We start from the raw sequence: 19199 nt of genomic DNA on the forward strand, positions 1-19199 counted from the left end.
TGGCGAACGCAGTGTTTTTATAGCTAGAAGTTTCACAAGAACTTTTTTATCCTGACAATATTTTATTATTGTTATGCTTGTTTTCAATCAATATTTGTTTATTGAATTTATAAATCAATCACTCTGTCGAATGTTTCAAATCAATGCTATTTTATTTAGTTTCTACCTAAATTACTACTGAATTTATATTGTCGGTAAATACACGGATAATTAATCGATTCCGTTCCTTATAACGACTTATAGAACCAAGTAAAGTTACTGATCAATGATAGATATCAGTAAACAGTAATTCCATGAGAAATTTGCGATTGATTACCTATAACATCTACAAAATATCCCCAAAAGTACTAGTTACTTCTGACAACCATGAACACTGACATCTTTTCCGTCACATTTATTAACACCATTCAAGTAAAAAATATTAAAACTTGTACGTGTAAAGTATAATTAAACTTAACTGACCTCATCTATCCCAGGCCGCGTTGAAAGAAAAAGCTTAGCTTCTACCCTCCCGTTTCGTTCCCAATTAAGAGTAATTGATTCTAATTGAAGAAAGCAATTAAACAAATGGAAGTGCTATTTAACAACTTGCAAATAAAATAGCTTTATCGGCTATACGAGACAACGCTAAGAACGAGGCAATAGTAGGTCTTACTTCAGAATCCCGGGGGACTGACGAAGGCTGCCAGTATTAGATAGGGTTGGCACTTCGGGCTTTGGTTGGATTTTCTGGATATTTTTTACGACATATTCAGCCCTTTAAGTAATATGTCGCGTCAGAATGACATATCGGAGGACCTTTTTCGTTCTGGAGTTTTAATTTATAGTAGTACTGAAGATGACCTAAGTAAAAAAACAATATGGCGTCTTCGTTTTAGTCCCAAATAAGAAAATAATTCTACTTTGGCAATACTAAGAAATAAGAACTATAAGTACCAACCAAGTACTAACCACTAACGTATGTTTAAAGAGTTTGTTTACAAGTTTGATCTCTGTAATCTGATTACTGTCTCACGCTACTTTTTACCCTCTTGAAATGGCTACGCGTGGAAACATGAGTAGAAACGCAGACTCAAGATTTTTATAATATATAAAGAGAGATGTTAGAATAGTAAAAGTAAAAACTCATAGATATCGTTCTTCCTAAAAATGTTAATATGCCTCAAATTATATTATGCATGAATTGGCAACCCTATTTACAAATTACCGGCTTATAGCTTCTGTTTAGCTTATCCATCAAAGTCTGTCTAATTCATAACATGCTTGAAGTTGGGCCTACATTATGAAACTTTATTTCAAAACTTTCGTGTTAGTAAATTAAATTACAGAAGAGTGAATTTGTACGAATCCACTGATCTTAGATCTTTTGACTTAGGATTTGGGTAAAGCAAAGTTTCCATTTCAATTTACGAATAGGGAAATAATAATTCAGGGGAATAACAATTACGCTCACGCCTTTTATACGTGAAGGGGTAGGCAGTGGCGCAACTGGTGCATCCAATTTTTGCCGTGTCTATTCCATCCCATAATGTGAGAGAGAGCGAGCCTATCGCCATATCTGACACAAATTCCAGACTCCGGGCTGATACTGAGTAGAAAAATCCAATATCATTGAACGACCTGGGGATCGAACTTGAGACTCAATACTGCAGTCATACCGTAATACAACTACACCACTGAGCAAGTCATTACATCATCATTTAAATAACATTAATTCTATATTCAGATTGAATTCCATACACCGCACAAGCCTTAGTTATGATTATCGGGCTTAACATTCATTCTTATGAAATTCTTTCCATACATTAACATTAGATATAGATTTAAGCCTTGACTTCTAAAGCCCATGCTTTTGAATCATTTCTAACAACTAATTATATGTTGTGTAACATTATTAATCCTTCAATAATAAGTTCTGTTGATATTAATTCTGAGGCCGTATAAGGGTCTAACAGCATTAATTATTCCACTAATTAAGACGAAGCATATTATAGTGTACACAGAATAAGAATAAAGGAAGTCGATAATATAGGAAAAATACAATTCGCATTTAGAATTTGCTCCTAAATTTTGCTCACTCACTCTATTCACCAGATTTGACTATTCCAAACATTTAACTAAAAGCGCATGAATATTTATATATGGAAAACAAAAAAAATCATCAGTTTTCACTAAAGTTTAATTTAGCACGGTATGTATTTCATGTGGAATGCGTATGTAGGAATAATCCGAACGAAAGCAATGTCAACACACCGTGACGAGATGGTGTTTGTCCGTCCGTGCAAATTTGCACAGTCGGTCAAATAAGGTGCCGTGATTGGCATGGAAAAATAATTTAATCTCTTTCATTTTCACTCAACTGCGAACGTCAATTAGGGCCATTATTCTGAGATAAGGCCGGTTTGGGACTTTATTTTGATTTGTTCGAAAAACGAATTTTGAATTCTGATTTCTGAATTGAATATTCGGCAACAATTGTCGCATGATTTAAACGTAGTGATTATATTCTCTTTGACATGATTCGCCATAGCACGCAACGCTGTTTATTTAAAAGTGCAATAATCACACTAAACAGATACCAACATACCGGTTCCTTTTATTTAAATATCATAAAAAGAAATCATCCCCATATTTCTACCAGATTTATTAAAAAACGTGGACAAAATTCCTATATCCGCACGTTAGTGTAGCAAAAAACAATTTGAGCCGAACGTTTCGTGTCACTACATCGTATACGCGGATTTATTGATAGGCATTTTTATGCTTCCCAATGTTTGCATTCGCCGTTCGAAACGTTTGAATGAATATCACTCAAAAGTGAGTAATTGGTGCGGAAATAAATATGTTTTATGTAGCCTTTTCTAGTTTGTGAAATAAGGTTTCTATGCCCGTTAGATTAGTATCATAACAACTGATAAAGTAGTTACTAATAGGTCAGATTAATCTACCAATATCTGCTGTAAAATTTTAAAACACAAGTTAATTCATTAATTTAGTTATTAATAAGTATTTTATTTATTTAGATATGTATTTTGCTGAGAGAAATAAGCCTAATCGATGGGTTAAATCGTCCGTACGACTACAATGAGATCTCTTTACATTCCATTGATTTGTAAGTATGTACGTAGGTACTTTAGATATATTATGTTGGCAAATTCGAATCACGAGAGGAAACCGGTACATTGATCCAAAAATTTGAAAAGAGAAAATATTTTCCACTAGATAAGAACGGGCAAGAAACTGTAGTTCTCTAGAGCTCTCTATAATATTATATAAAAAAACGAATATTGGCAAAACATTTACGAAAGAATTATTTTTCTAACATTTGACACATGACTAATATACAAATTATTTAAAATCTTTATCTTTAATAAAACGACATCTAGTGGTAATCTACAAAACTATTATGACTTTTAATAATTAAGGATAGTAAATGCTTCTTTAAGATAATTCTAGGTAGCGCTATTTGAATCTTCATAATTGTACGACATATTTTCGAAAGATGGCAGTATTCTCAAAATCTATAATACAGTTTTACCTTCTAGATAATGGTAGAATTTTTAACTAACAGGTCAAGCACTCTTCAAATACGAGAACCACGGGATGTTTAATAAGAAGTGAAACAGCTAAATGTTTTATACATTTCCGTTTAAAACGATTTTTTTTTTTATTTTAAATGATTTTTCTTATAACCCAGACTGGGATTTATTTAATGATAGCGACATAGATAATATATTTATAGGTCGCTACTGTAAGTAACTATATACTAGTTAACAACTACATTTTTTTATGAATATTTTTGCTTTATTGTTCTCTATCGCATCCAGCTTAGTAAGCCGTGAAATAGATCAGACATTCAAAATGTTTTATTATGTTATTAGGAAAGTTATTTAATATAATATTTTATTTACTTCATCTCAAATAGCCATCTGATCTGAGAATTAGCACCAAGAAACTTTGTGAATACCTATAGGACTTTAGTAACTTTTACTTCTTATTTAAACTTTTTGTTTCAATTTAATCCGATAAATTTTATGAGAATAAATCACTATTTCGGTTTCTAGTATTCATAATGTAGTATCAATTATAATGATAATCATAATTTTATAAATCAAGGGAAAAGGATTTAAGACTCTAAAGGTTAGAAAATAAAATTCATATTTTTTTTATGCAATTTATTTCATGATCAATTTCAAACTACACCTTCAAAATTACACTTGATTATAACTACTATAAGCTATAAATTTTTACCTAACTTTTTCCAGAGCTACATCGCATTTGACATTTTTGACACATTTTAGTTATTTTTTTCCGAATATTAAGAATTTTTCCATTATCCTACGATCCATTATGCGGTTCCTACATATCCATTACGGTGAATACTTGAGTCGAAAATATTAAGCACTCTCATTATTATAGACGTTAAAAATCATCCGTGGACAATAAAATGTGGACCCAAACGGCTTTATTCACTCATGTACACACCGGAATGCTTATTAATAATAAAATCGTATATAAGTCTATTTTAAAATTAGTTGTACGCTTGCAAAAGCTGCTCCGCGGTGGTTAAGTAATTTTACGTACATTTAAAATGTGATCAGATACATCAAAATTCGCTCGTTCCCGTACACAATACAACACACTAACACTACGTTGTCTAAACACAATGTTAAAACAATTTTTAAGTTTCTACAAACATTCTCAAAAATCAGGTACAAATCAATCAGAAATTAATTCTAAGGTAACTAAATATCGAGAGGAAGTTACGCGTTGAGATCGTATTATACAACTTATATTAAACGTGGTATATAAATTATTGAATGTTATACATAAATATGAACTTATTACGAAAATCTTTTTTTGGCTTTTATAGTATCATCAAACAAAATCACAGAATGTGGGGATAATCAAACGCACGTTGACACTTCTTATAAATAAATAGGGTGTGGAAAATAAATAATAATAATGTGCTGGTACTTGTTATTCAAGTCCATTGATTCTAATGTATAGCTGCCACATCACAAAACAAATAATAAAAAATGTCAACGTGCATTTAATGCTTAAATAATAACAGCTGCTCAAATATTTGAAACATCACTTGATTTTCATTGTAAATATCGTTGTAACATTCATCTTGACTCAATCAAGGGATATGAACAGAAATACAGGCTTCGACTAACCTACCTACATCTATGTAACAAAAAATATAAATAAATCAATGTGAAAGTTACATAACACGTGCAATCTCTTTCTATGTACTTATGTTACTTTCGTGCCATACATTGGGGTTAGCTTACGTTATAATGTCCTTTAAAACACTCCTACTGTATGAAAAGCTATATGAAAAACCTTTACACTATTCCACGTTGGCCAATTTATAAGTACTATTTGCAACCATGGTGAAAAAATGTGCGACGAATCGAATTGTTTTTAAAATATTTTCAAAGTTTGGCAATCGCGTTGAATAACCATGGCCTGAATCACTTAACACTGTAATACAATAGTTTAAAGAGACAAAAATAATTTCTAGTTAGAGTACACTTTCGCACTAAAATCGATACGGTTTTCATGTCAGCCCGACCCACATGAACGTGAATCATCGCTGTATTTATAAAACATACTAAAATTCAACCTTATAACAAAGCTAGAAGGTCATAAATACGTTAAATAGCGTGATACATGTATTAAGTATTCAACTACAAAAATGTTTGCTTTATAAATACACTGACATTTACATTTTGATACGTTTACGTCCTTGTTAAATTCTGCGTTGTAATTCGCGTTTACGCTGTTTTGAAAAAGTTGAATGTTATTTCAGTGAATCATTGGATTACTGTTGGAAAATAAACACAGTATATGTGTCAACAGACGCCAACAAATAAACAAAAATGTATCACATTTTTGCGCATTATCTTTCCAATAATCAGTTACATACATTAGTCATTAAGCGGAATATATTATAAAACCCATTAACCATTTACATAAAACAAATAACATACATGATCCAGTAATACCGATATCTATACTAATACCATTACCTTCATGGTGAAGCATATCGCTAGGCGTGTTATTTGGTTAATGCTACCTAAAATGAATTGTCAGTGACTCTACACTAGCCAGGAGACGCTTCACAAAAAAGTGACCTATAAACATTGACTGCTCAGCAAAAGTTCAATGAATTCAATATTCAGCGTTTTTACAATAATGGAATTCCACGTATTAACCACTAAGACCTTGATATAACGATTTGCTCATCGCAAAGGTCAGGTGATAATTGTGATTTGCTTTATAATGAATCATTAAACCGATTGTAAAGCGACGTTTGCGAAACAAAGTTTATCGTTCTTATTTTTATGTTTCGTCGTTTGCGTCAATCGAAACAACCACCGTAATATACTTCGATAACACTGACTAATCAGAGTTTATCATTTGCTCCTAAGATAAACAATGAATGAGTAATATCAAGCAAGACAGTACACAAGTACCTATTTCAATAAATGTACTCTAAATGATTATATGCGAATAAATAATGCAATATACTTTACACAAATTGCTGCGATACGGACTAGCATAAACATACAAAGTGCTACACTCTGAATTACAAAAAGCCTGTTTAATTAGCAAATCATTGTGGTAACATAATCCTAAAATCTTTGGTATTATTCACTGGGCATTTCTACAACTAAATTAACTCCTTCCTTGTGCTGTCGGCGATCACCAATCGCCATATGTACACAACTCCTGCGCATCGGAGTGCGGTCGTCATGACCCTCGCAATTCCTTGCGCTGTTCAAAAATAAAACCCAAAATAATCCTTGGCTCGTTCAAAGCAGGACGGCTGGCAGAGGCGTGGAGAGTGCCATGTGTTCTGCTCCCCTCACCGGGAGTCTCTGGGCTGTGACGTAGTGCCGCATCAGTGCCGGGACATTGGGGAATGCTGTCGTCGCGCCGCCTAGAGTGTAGCCTTCCGCAGCACGGCATATGCGCATGTGCATAAATCCACGCGTTGATCTGTTGACAAAGTCCCATTAATTACATAATTCAGTTGTTTTCGTTTTCAATTGTTTGTTTAACCTTATCTGGAGTAATAAGACCCAAATATATTTTAATGTTGATAAATAATTCAATAAAATGGAATGATACCCAATTAAAATTCCAATTGTTAATCACATTACATCACAATAATATCTTAATAAGTCCATAAGCTGACAAAAACATAATTTGACCCTATTTTTGAGAAATTAATCAGCATTGAAATACTTACTTTAAACTGAGCGAATAGTCGTGTTTTGCTGACTCGCTGTTTCTGACCAGGAAAGCCCCCTCATCCGCATCTCTAAGCAGACTTTCAGCCTCAACGCGCGATAAAGTGCCATGATACCACCTGAACGAAAATATTCTCAATAAATATCAGAACATTCGCAAAAGAAATTATCGATTTATAAACCATAAACCTCATGTCATCAGTAAACAATTAAGTACCTACTATCATTATGTATTAATAAATGAAGTAACTGGTAACAATTAGCATTACAAAAGAATTCAACTCACCCTTGTCGGTCAAGTGGGAGAGAAGCGTCTACGAGATCTCTAGGCGGAGCAATTGGCCCCAAATTCAAATGTAATCCTTTAGAACTGCCCGATCCGCCGCTGCCGCTATCGAAATTCAATTTCAAATTCGGTCTGTGTTTGTTACCTGGAATATACAAAGAATTTTGTTAATTTTATATCAAATAAAAGCAGAAGGGAACGTTTTTAAAGTAGGTATTATAAGAAAATTCTGATAAATCAAACTAAAATCGCGGTAAGAAACCACGTCCTGTCTTGTTAAGAGTCAAACGGCAATTCAGTTAGATAAGGAACGCCTTAACTCAACTGAACGTTTACAAATTGCTAGCAACATGTTCAGGAAAAACTTCCCTCAAAAAGCACTCAAGCAAATTAAATATCGGAGGGCGTTGCATTTCACGTGGAATCAGAAGTCATACATCTTAATCGACATAATGCGGTGGCGGTCGCTACAAGTTAGTACGATACAAAAATTTGACTCGACAGACCCTTCTCTAACTTTGCTGCGAGATTGACATGTAAATATTTCTGACAATACTGAATTATTGATGGAATGTTTGATTAAATGTATAGTGTATACGCACCTTGATTCAAATCTTCGACGCTTTGGCTAGAAGACGCATTCGAAATTGCTCCTCCAAAATCGTTGTTGAGTTGCAAAGACTGCACTCGTAACTTTCGGCGTAGTTTGGGCATATCAAATGGCAAGGATCGTAAATCGGCTTCAGCTTCGGCTCGTCGTCTTCTCAGTTTCGGCATGTCAAACGGTAAATCGGAGATATCAACGTCTTCGTTTTTGCGTTCCTCTTCAGTATTACTGTTTTTAAAGTTAATAAAAGCGTTCCGTGAATCAACGCCCTCCCTCGAGTGAATTGAAATTCCACTGTCGGAGCCCTGAATCTCTGCATCGCCTGTAGTCGAATGTCTGAAAGTTAGGTTTAAAAGATTCCTGTTTTGTAATGCACGTCGTTTGGGTTTAGCCACGATTTCAACAGTCGTTTGTACTGTTGTATTCCCAGTTTCGCCATCTTCGGGCGAAACTTTTTGCGAATTATTATTCTTATTGTTGTCGGACGTCTCCGATGCGGGCTCCTGTGAGGATTTGTCCGAGATCGGACTCAAAATGTTCAGTTTAGTTGGGTGGTGCCCAAACCCCGACAGTTGCATGTGATGACTCTTTGTGAAAGGGACATTCCCCGAATCAGAGCTATGCGAACTGAGGGAAGATGAGTGACGACTTTCGGAACTACTACTGCTGCGATCACCTTCGCTATTGCTACTCCGCAGAGATTCCATGCTGCCGCCACTGCTGCTAGTGGCCATGCTTTCTGTGCTGGAATACTTGCGGCGCGGTCGTGTCACTCCAGGCCTGCCTTTAAATTCCATTATAGGGCCGACCCCCTTTGGCCCCGTATACCGATTCAATTCAGGTGTGTCAGAATCGGAAGTGGGTCGACCCTTAATCTCTAAAAAAATACCGTCTTTTGATTGTGCTCTTTCGTCATCACCATCACGAGACTCGCGGCTTGAGTCTCTTAAACGTCCAATGTCTAATTCAGTCGAAACGGAACCTTTTACGTCCACCATACTCGCGTCACTGCTTGTGGGTGTCTCCCGAGCGCGTAACGACTTTACAGGAAGTCTTAAATCCTTAAGGCGAGGATGCGCAGGTTGCGACTGCGGTAGATTCGGGGCACTTTTGATGCTATTCATTGCTGAACCGTCTTTTTGCTGAAATTTTGTTGGTAATGGTGCAGTCGATGGAGGCGAAGGTGTATAACCCCGTAATGGCAGTTGGGATGACGACGCTGTGCGGTCATCATCTTCAATGTGTACCTTCTCCAACTCTTCAGATAATGCACAAGCATTACTTTCGGTTTCTCTTTTCTGCCGAATCGTTGGAATCTTTGAGCGGCGTACACTGTCCGTTTTCATAGTTACCTTACGGCGACCTTTGTTGTCTGGTTCGCTGCGTTCGACTGCTTCAAACGCTGATGACGCTGAGGATATAACTTTGCGCTCCTCAGCCTGCAAGAGTGCTGGGTGATTGCTGACTCGGTCGAAGTCGTCCAAGTCATCGTCGGAGCGTGCAATTTTGCAGTCAAAGGCCGTTTCATAAATCTGTCTGGTGGTCATCTCTTGCGGCCAGCGGGGTAACGGCGCCGGCACGTAAAAGACGCTACGGGAAGGCCGATGCTCTTCTACATCTTCGGGCGCGGCGCACGCGCAGCCGGCCGCGTCGCGCCCGCGGCGCCTCGGCGGCATCCACGTGCTCTCGCCGGACGAAGACGATGACCGCTCTAGCTCACGGAAACCATCTTCAGCAACAGAAAATCTTTTCGGTAGATTTGGGCGCGGAGCAACGTGCGGTGCGTCTAGACTAGCCGACTTCCTGTAACGTGGGCCACGAGATGATGATGTAGAGGAGATAGTGGGGGCCGACGGTGCAGGTGGCGGAGGAGCTGTTTTGAATAAGTCCCCGTAATAATAAGGACTGGGGTTTCTTCGTGGGGCGTTAGCGTATCTCGGGTCTGAGCGACCACTATCAGGCGAATGCAAGGAAGGCGCTGTTGCAAACGGATCAAATTCACCAAACTCGTCCTCTTCCCCTTCTGATGATGTAGAACGATCTTCCGACGACGATTCTAGAACAAAATTTATTTATTATTTATAAAGATACACTTTGACCCTAAAAAAGCAATAGGAAAGTAATAAATGCAAAGGGACAAGAAACTTATTCGAAACTCAAAGGAACGTGTTGAAATAAACTAGGGCCGGTAACGAGCTAGACGCAGATTCGCGATTTTTCTTCTAACTCCGAAGTTGTTTGTCTCAAGTGGTGTCGTTTAAGTGAGCGTCTGGATTGTAGTTTATTTAAGTACGCATTCGATTGTTATTGAAGCACATACCTACGTATGATTTTTTATAATAATTACAACACCGATTACCATTTCTTTCGTTACTTATTTAAATGTTAAATAAAATCGTATAAATCCTCCGTATAAAAAATACTTATCCAATAAACTTGCTCATTTCCATTTCAATCAAACAGAGGGACTTTACCGCTGTGGGTAATGAATACGTTAAATCCCCTTACATATAGGGCTAATGTTATTCCAAAGGCACGTAGAAAGCCCTAATGAGAATTCCTTGCTTCACGTAACAAAGGACTCCTTCTGAATGCATCATGAACATAAAAAGTCTGGATTTAAACCCTCGAGCTGCGACGATGGGTAAGAACTAACGAATCGCAGCCCAAGCTGTACCGTTTTATAATAAACTTTTTAAATGTTTCCCTACAACAAGGTCTCCGCAGGCCTTTTGTTTTAATTCCGCATTTTCTGTTCGCTCATTTAAAGTATTGCGTTTAATTTATAAGGCTGCTTCGTTATTGTTATGAAACATTATAATAATACGCTAGTCTTTTAGTTTTCAATTAATGGATGCAGGTTGCAAACAATGGTTCCTTCTATGTCGAAGCATGTTCTAGTTAGATCAAGTTTTCATTGCAGAACGGATGGGATTGTTGAAAGTAGTCGGTGCTAAAATTGGTACCGACGACACATGAACAAAACGACATCAAAACTGGGCAAATTGCCTATTAGAGTACACGGGGAGTGCTATCGGAGGGTAAGTGACGTCATTAAGTGACGTGATTACTTTTCCGCGTGGATGGCCGGGCGGCCGACACTCCGAATTTGTTAAATTGTCGCGATTAACGTGTTTAATGTCTTTCTAAAGCGTGTTGGCAGTGAAAGGTTACACGTGATTGCCCTTTACACTAATATTTATTTATACGGATTCAAATTGAATGTGCTTGCGATTTATTAATTTAAATAGTCTTGATTTTAATATTTGTATTAGTATACCACTAACATTTTCTACATTCGAATTATTCATGATGTTGTAATTAAAATCCAGTTTAAATAATAATTGAAATAAAAAACATAAACCAATTCCTTTTAATACTGAAATGCACTAATAAAACGTGGTTTTCAGTCACCAACAAACTACAAAAGGCCCAGTTATTACGGATCCGCGAGTTTTTACTCGGTCTAGACGAACGGACAAACGACAAAAGGGCTGATTAAAACTTGCCATTGTTGTTTCAATACCAGCTAGCTAGTATTAGCGAAGTCCCCGGATAATAAAAAAACCGTCGCAATCGCGTAATTATAGACAGGGTATCCGGTTTTGCGTCGATTACGCGATGAACAAGTTATTGAATGTTTTAAAAGATTAAGTAACAGCGCATGCCCAGATTAATTAATCAAAAATATATTTATTTAATTTAAATTGCATAGACGATTATGCATTCTATTTTCAAAAGTTCATTGACGTACAAAAAGCAACTATGATGTAACGTCTATCTCGGATGCAACAACTTCTACAACATTGTCTAAAGCACAATAGATATATTGCACAAAGAAAACTATAATTATAAAACAACTATTTTCACTTCCAGCCATTGTGAAATATATGCCACAATGATCAAAACTTTTGCTCCATTTCGCTCATCACCTACTTCTTGTCGCGAGTTATTTTTCTTTTTAATAAACCCGGAAGTACAGGACTAGACGGTTACATTCTAGCCACGAGACAATAGCTTAACTAGGCTTCGCCGCGATTGTTGCACCAGAAGAATGGAGTCTTTGTCCCACCGTCCCAAGAGACGCTAGGACTCGACTCACTCGGCCCTCAAAACACGAGTGCTTACGCGGAAATGAAGCATGAGATTGTAACATTTGTAAATGGATGTCTTTTGTGTGATTTCGCATGTCAAAATTTGTTTCCTCAGCACTTTTATGTGACCTGAATGTTTATTGTAAGTCGACAAAATACACTTAACATTGTGTTTAGATGGAAGCGATTGAAAAATTTAAGATTTTAAATAAAATATTTTCGTGATAGAAAACAATAATTCGATTCAAGCAATTTTTTTTACAATTGTAGGAAATTAACTTTTTAAAACAACCGATACAATCATCGCTTAAAGTGGAATAGTAGAAACAAGCACATTGTTTCTTTCGTAATGATTGTGCATTATTTGCTAGTTGAATTGCTGAGCTCAATTGGCAGGATGTTTAGCCAATCAACTCGCGCAACATTAGCTTGTTGCCATACATTGTTGTTCACTGCAGTGTTTCGACGGACGGAAGTACAGTTTCGTATTACAACCGACATAAACACAATTCTCTATTTGTTTGTTTTTAAAATCGTTCGGCTATTACTTTTGCTACATTTCATATTATTTTGTTTTTTCTGTTGCAATGAACTAATTGGATGTATATTAATATCATCCTATAATTATAACGTCGCGATATCCGATAAATACGTTCGGGATTGTAATAACAGTACAATGAATTGTTATTAACAAGAAAAATGTAACTAGTCTAGCAACTCACCAGATTCGTAATACGGCTGAGACCTATGACGAGATTGTCCCTCGTTCCTCAACGGCGCTGACGGCGCTGGCTCAGGCGGCGACTCCGCTGAACCCTCGGGAGCGCTCTCAGGACTCCGCCGTGACACTCCCGGGGCAGATAGATCGAAATCAGTCCTCCTCGCGGACTCGTAATCAGCACGGCGTCTTGCCGATTCAGCATCAAACTCAGCCCGCCTCCCAGAATCCCCGTCGAACTCCCTCCCGTAGTATCTGCGGCTTTCGTACTCGTACGGTCGCCGGCAAGAGTCAAAATCGTAATTTGTCCTCCTCGAGTCGTAGCGCCATCTGGTTGTGTCTGGCGAACGACGCGGCTCACGGGAGCGACGGCTGCGCTGAGGGGAGCGACGGGCTGTGTCGCGCGGCGTGCAATACGCTTCTATAAATTCAACCTGGAACAAAATATTAATACTTTTAATTATGCCGTACAAAGTAAACTGTTTAAATCGCAGTTATAAATTTAATAAACACGTATCTTCCGTCCTACCATGCACTAGCAAAAGGCGAAATTCGGAGACTACGAATGAGATCAATGGCTAACCCTCGAACTGAAAACAGATCTCACACATGGCAAGAGCCATTGCATACCAAGTACCTATTAGTGGAAAAGAAGTCCTTCATCACGAAGGTCGATTATGTGGCAGAGTAAAGTGGTAATAAAATGCAGCGGTCACATATTCGGCGAGCGTAACGGCCGGTTGGACGTCCTCACTCCCCTCGAACGGGCGTCATTACCACGACCCGTTTGTGTTTATGGGGACGGATATAAAGAATATTATGAGATATTGTGCCTGCATCGACGATACTATGAGGTGATAACATTGCGAGGGACGACGCTGGCAAATTTAGTTCGCGGTGACAAATTTTTATAGCGTACCCTATGACATGTTTTGTTCCCTTTTCTTTTGCTATAATTTTTGTTGACAAAAACGAAAGCGCCACTACAATATAATGAATACTGTCTAATGGGTTATATTTACAGACTCCTTTTGTCATTTCACCTCATCTCAAATAATGAGGCGGAGAAATTCGGATGCGACTGCTACGAATGTTTTTATATTTGAATCTGTTTATAAGGTGATATCTGTTTACTTAACCCGAGGGTGGTTTCAGGCCATTAGAGTCAGTGATGAGTTCCCGTTTCCGCGCCTCCGGTCACGAAGGGTCTCTCGTACCAAGAGTTCTCATTAAGGGTTAAATTAGTAGCGGCTCAGATGAATTCACTCCGGAGAGTTGTTTACGTAAACGTCATTGAATACGTATTTGTGACTTATGTAATCGATGTTTACATAAGATTTGATACTCTAAGCAGTTAATTAGTTTCAAATGATGTAGATCTTTCGTTGTAAATACGTTTCAAGGAAAGTATTATTAAAATATTAACAAAAGGCCCGGGATCCGGTTCTTGCCAGAGGGCAGTTCCCTTTAAAAGTTTTTAGTATTGAAGGGTAGCCTCGCTTCATCTGGCGCATTGTTTAACGATTCCTTGCTATGCATGAAATTTATTTACATAATTAAACGTCGGCCGCGCCTCCCCAGTTTTGATTTGCGATGTCTACAGAGATTTCGGGCTCTTTATTTGCATATTTTGTTGCTTAATTAATGCTTCGTTCGTAATTTACTTTTGTTCCTATAAAAAATAACAAATATTTATGCTCTAAACATGTTTTAAGAAACGTGCGGACAGAATACTAATCATTTAAATAATTTGATAGCATCAAAAACGTGTATACCAATAGTGTTTTTTTAACAAACAACTCAATAGAGTTTCATTTTATTTACCGATTCAAATCAATGCTGGCATCCAGGCGTAAGGGTTAACTTTGAAAGGGATCAAATTGAATTCTGCTCAAGCACACATGTTCACTCTGACCATTCATCAATTGTATCGCATAATGGGGGAATAGTAGTCAACGGCTCACTTCCTGCGCCGTAATACATGTACTTATGGATACGTTGAGTTACTACACATGCCACGGCATTCATTAACTTCCTCGTAGTTATAAATTAAAAATTAATTCCAATTCGTCATTAAGTTATGTAAAAATTATGTACTTGACGTCACGTAACATTTCTGGGGTTTGTAACGTTGCTATGAAGGTGAATTTATAATTTGAATTTTAACTACCTACAGCTGTAACTATTTAATTGCTTCGTTGCGTATTGCTTTATCAGCGAGGTAGAAGTATTTTTCAATAAAATGCAATACGACAACCAGCAGCGATTTATCTTATGACAAATGTACGGAAATAAGCGAAATGTCCAAACAAAGCATCGAACTGAGCGTTGTTAATCCTCGAGGAAGGAAGCAGAAAAAATCTTAAAACAATGCGCTACCGACCTTGTTATATCGATACTTTACGAACGAGGAAATGATTGATTTGTCTTTTATACGGCCATTACTGATCTTTGATATAAACACCAGTTCTCGGAATTATAACCAATGGAATCCAGGATCCGCGCAACCTTGCATACGAAATCGGACGTGTCGCGTCAGGGCGCGTGTACTAGCATGACTCACTATCAGATACGGGCAGATAAGATGCACAAGTGTCTGATAATTACAAAAGAGGAATTCGCAAACAATGTTAATTTAGATCGGGATTATATTCTTGTACTAAATACCGAAGAAGTCGTCCACATAAACGATTCCGGGTTCGCCCGCAGTGACTAATACAACATGAAGGATGTGGAACAAGAGTTTTCAGACGTCCGGGTGAGTCATAACCCCGGCGCGTGTATAAATATCGGAGACACGCCTGCCGGGATCCCGAACTGAAATAGCTCGTTTAGTATCGCGTGACTGTAACGGTAGCCATTGACTTTTTTATTAAATTTCCATGTTTTGATTTTGCATTTATTTTGAGACAGTGACTCAACGTATCCGATTATGGATTGCTAATGTTATGTTTACATACACAATAATTTGATGGAATATTTTCAGTTCATGGCATTTTGCCTGAATTTATATTTGAGAATGCTGTTGGAAATTTTTATGTCCTAGTGGGAGATGGGTGTGTTTTTGCACTAGATGTTTCAAAGGAACTGCGTCCTTTAATATTTACAGGTACTTTTTCGTTAAGGCGATACCTCAAGGTCCATTTTCATACATTTTGTTTCGGCTTTAATCTGGGTAACTAAACAAGTATTGGCAAGTAAAGAATTTAAATTGCGAGAACTAATCACTAACTAGACGTGAATTTAAATTCTTTACTTGCCAATACTTGTTTAGTTACCCAGATTAAAGCCGAAACAAAATGTATGAAAATGGACCTTGAGGTATCGCCTTAAGATTATAAACTAGTGATAAAAAAAAATATGTTATGCATAATTGAACTTTGAACAGAACAACAAACCAGAATGTTCTACTTGGAATGCGTCATATAGCGGGGATTTTTACTATCAAATAAACCTCTATCAATCGATTTAACCCCCACCTTGTATGAATTAATACAGAATACTGATAACCGATATAAAATTAGGTTTTGATAACCAACTTCAAGTATACAACGCGAACAAATAAAACGTTATAATAATTAAGAAATAAACGAAACGATTAATCATAACATTGACGCTAATCTAAGATTAGCAATTTTTTATAAAACTGACGAAACATTCCATTCATGAAAATACAAAATCCAAAAGAACAATGCGCATTCATACAATTTACAAAGAACAAACACAAGTAGCCCGTTTCTCACATCCTTGCAGGATCGTAGATAGTCATTAATTAGTGAAGCTTTTAACGTATTTCTGAGGCGAGGCCGTGAGTCATCGTGGCGTTCCTGGCTTTGTTTACAACAACAATGATGACGATAACAAACCCTTACGTCTTTTGCATCTTGAATAAAACATTAGAGATAAAAATCACAGCTTCACATAGAATAGCAAGAATGTTATTAAATTTGTCGTCTACAATCAGGCGGGCCGTGTCTGCATCAACAAGCGTCTGGTCACGTTCAGCAAACCAGAGACCACAAACAGGTTCCGTGCAAGCGAATCAAATCAATTCTTTTACTTTTTCACTTTCAAATCAGTGGGGTGTGTATTTCAATTATGTCAAGACTATTGGCATGAAACCCTGAATGTCTATCACTAGTCTAGTCGGCCAGTCATAATAATATTATTTACTTTGGGCGGACGAATAATCCAAGAGCCGTTGAGAGTTTTATTTACGTTCCAAGAAATGTACTCTGTGTTGACGTCGTAAGGTCTACAATGCAATTTTCCGTCCCTGCTGAGTCAGGTTGAGTAAACTAAGCACGCAATTGTTGGAAATGACAAAACAAGCGGAGGAAATAAGCTTAATTACTAAGTTGCCAGTCCGAATCGCCTAAGGACCGGGAGTTCCCTTAACTAGACCCTTACGAATGTTTCAATGAGGGGAGCAATTATGGAAGAAATTTCAAACACCTCAAAAAGGTCAACGCACTTAGAAATAATAAGTAAATAATTCGTTAAAATTTATAACAATGCTATTCGACAATTTACCGGACTTCATAAAACTCAGGCATAAAGTTTTCTAATGAATAGGGTTTGTTGAAGGGAACTTTATAATCCCTTTGTCTGAACTAGGACTTATATTCATTACTCTTAGTTTTATAGTAATAAAACGTTGGTAAACGAGACCATTTTGATTTGACTAGCAGCGGAAGAAACTACAGGTTTGACAGAATATAGTAGATATCCTTGAATGTGCAATTGGTAAAACAAATTAGTTATCTTACCAAATTTATTGTTTCGGAAACGATAACGTTTGCGAACTGATTGCTAATAACGGTGACACATTAATTAAAGATAACTTGGCGCATTAGAATCATTTGAACACAAAATAGTATTTTTAAAATTAACTTGTATTGCATTCTATTAGAATTTTATTTTCTCTTTTCGAATAAAAGATTGTGCCACGACTCGTCAGGAGTAAACTTTGCTCTCTGAACTTGTAACTGAGTTAAGTCAACCCGAGGGATCGTTCGGGTACCTAATCAATATTTACTTACAACTGACTCGGTAGAGCTGTTACTTCGGGAACTTATGAGTGGAACTTTGATTTATTATCTTCTTAGTTTAATCATTGCCATCGTTTATTCATTTTGATAATGATGGCTTTACCTGCTAAGTCTTTCGGGGATAAATAGCGTATGGTAATCCGAGGCTTTTCCTAAACCATTAAACAGTTCATGCGTTTACTTCTCACAAACAAAACTTCTAAACATACAAACATCTTTGTAAGGTTTCTTATAATAAGGATACAATTAAATTTGATTTGAAAACTCATTCTAATATTATGAAGTAAAATTGTTGGTTTTGCTTTGACAAACTGCCTACACTGAACGACTCTATTGAATAATAGTAAAGGCATTCACATGTTTGGTAATATTGAAGTCGAAACCACTATTGGTTACAAATGAGGAAAACAAAGTACATAACATAGCGAATATTGATAAGAATTCCTGTAGTTTTAAAATGTTCCACTAAAAAGTACATAACGTCCAAAATAGAGAACGATCCTTGATAAAGTCGATAGTCTCAATAATGATCTATAAATTAACATTCAATATAGTCTTTAACGCCTCAGTTTTAAAACTCACCACATGCACAACAAGAATCCACTGGACAATCTGTCGCATCTTCGCAATAACTTTCTTGTTCGACGGCATTTTCAATGGTCTTCAAATCCAATCCAACTTATCACAAATAAATCCAACAATAAGTGTAGGAATCCACAAATAGCACAGTACGATCACCAACTTTATCGACCGTTTCACTGGCACGCACACACTGATGTACAAAACTAGACATACACTTTCACACAAACTTGTTCTTGTTCTTGTAAATGTGTTTAACAGTAGCTTATCTCGCCAACTATGTGTAATGTTTAGGCGTTTGGCAGTAAAACCTGCGATATAAACGCCTAGGACCGCTCGGTTACTTGACGAGTCCAACTGTAGACTGACAACACTATACAAACGCTATACGCGAATGTGTAAAACGGTGACTCATCGCCCCGCATACTGTTTACCGAGGCTTGAGTCATCGCGGTCGTCACGCTCCCGGCAGCGCTGTAGCGCTTTACCGGCCCGATACAATCGCCTATAGTAATAAACCGCACCAGTCGGTAAGCGCTGGACTGCTACATTGTAGATAAGCGACTCCATTAATACCTCCATTCCGCACGTGTCGTTGA

The 19199-nt window shown here is 37.1% G+C and overlaps 1 protein-coding gene across 1 annotated transcript; it reads right to left on the minus strand.

Annotated features, from left to right (window-relative positions):
• Positions 1-4160: 4160 nt before the first annotated feature.
• Positions 4161-18992, minus strand: LOC115446509 (serine/arginine repetitive matrix protein 2). Its single transcript, XM_037436420.1, has 6 exons — positions 18604-18992; positions 12975-13404; positions 8154-10214; positions 7552-7696; positions 7265-7384; positions 4161-7011 (listed from the first exon to the last, which is right to left on the minus strand). Exons 1-6 carry the CDS (start codon positions 18670-18672, stop codon positions 6825-6827), a joined length of 3012 nt encoding a protein of 1003 aa, XP_037292317.1. The 5' UTR covers positions 18673-18992; the 3' UTR covers positions 4161-6824.
• Positions 18993-19199: the final 207 nt, after the last annotated feature.

The sequence above is a fragment of the Manduca sexta genome, chromosome 8, assembly GCF_014839805.1.
Source record: "Manduca sexta isolate Smith_Timp_Sample1 chromosome 8, JHU_Msex_v1.0, whole genome shotgun sequence".
NCBI lineage: Eukaryota > Metazoa > Arthropoda > Insecta > Lepidoptera > Sphingidae > Manduca > Manduca sexta.

Excerpts from the sequence above, each read along its gene's own strand:
- LOC115446509 (XM_037436420.1), bottom strand. The coding sequence starts at position 18,672 with ATGCCGTCGAACAAGAAAGTTATTGCGAAGATGCGACAGATTGTCCAG. Across the intron at positions 13,405-18,603 it reads GGATTCTTGTTGTGCATGTG|GTTGAATTTATAGAAGCGTA; the intron begins GTGAGTTTTAAA and ends ATTTTGTTCCAG. Across the intron at positions 7,385-7,551 it reads CTCCCACTTGACCGACAAGG|GTGGTATCATGGCACTTTAT; the intron begins GTGAGTTGAATT and ends ATTTTCGTTCAG.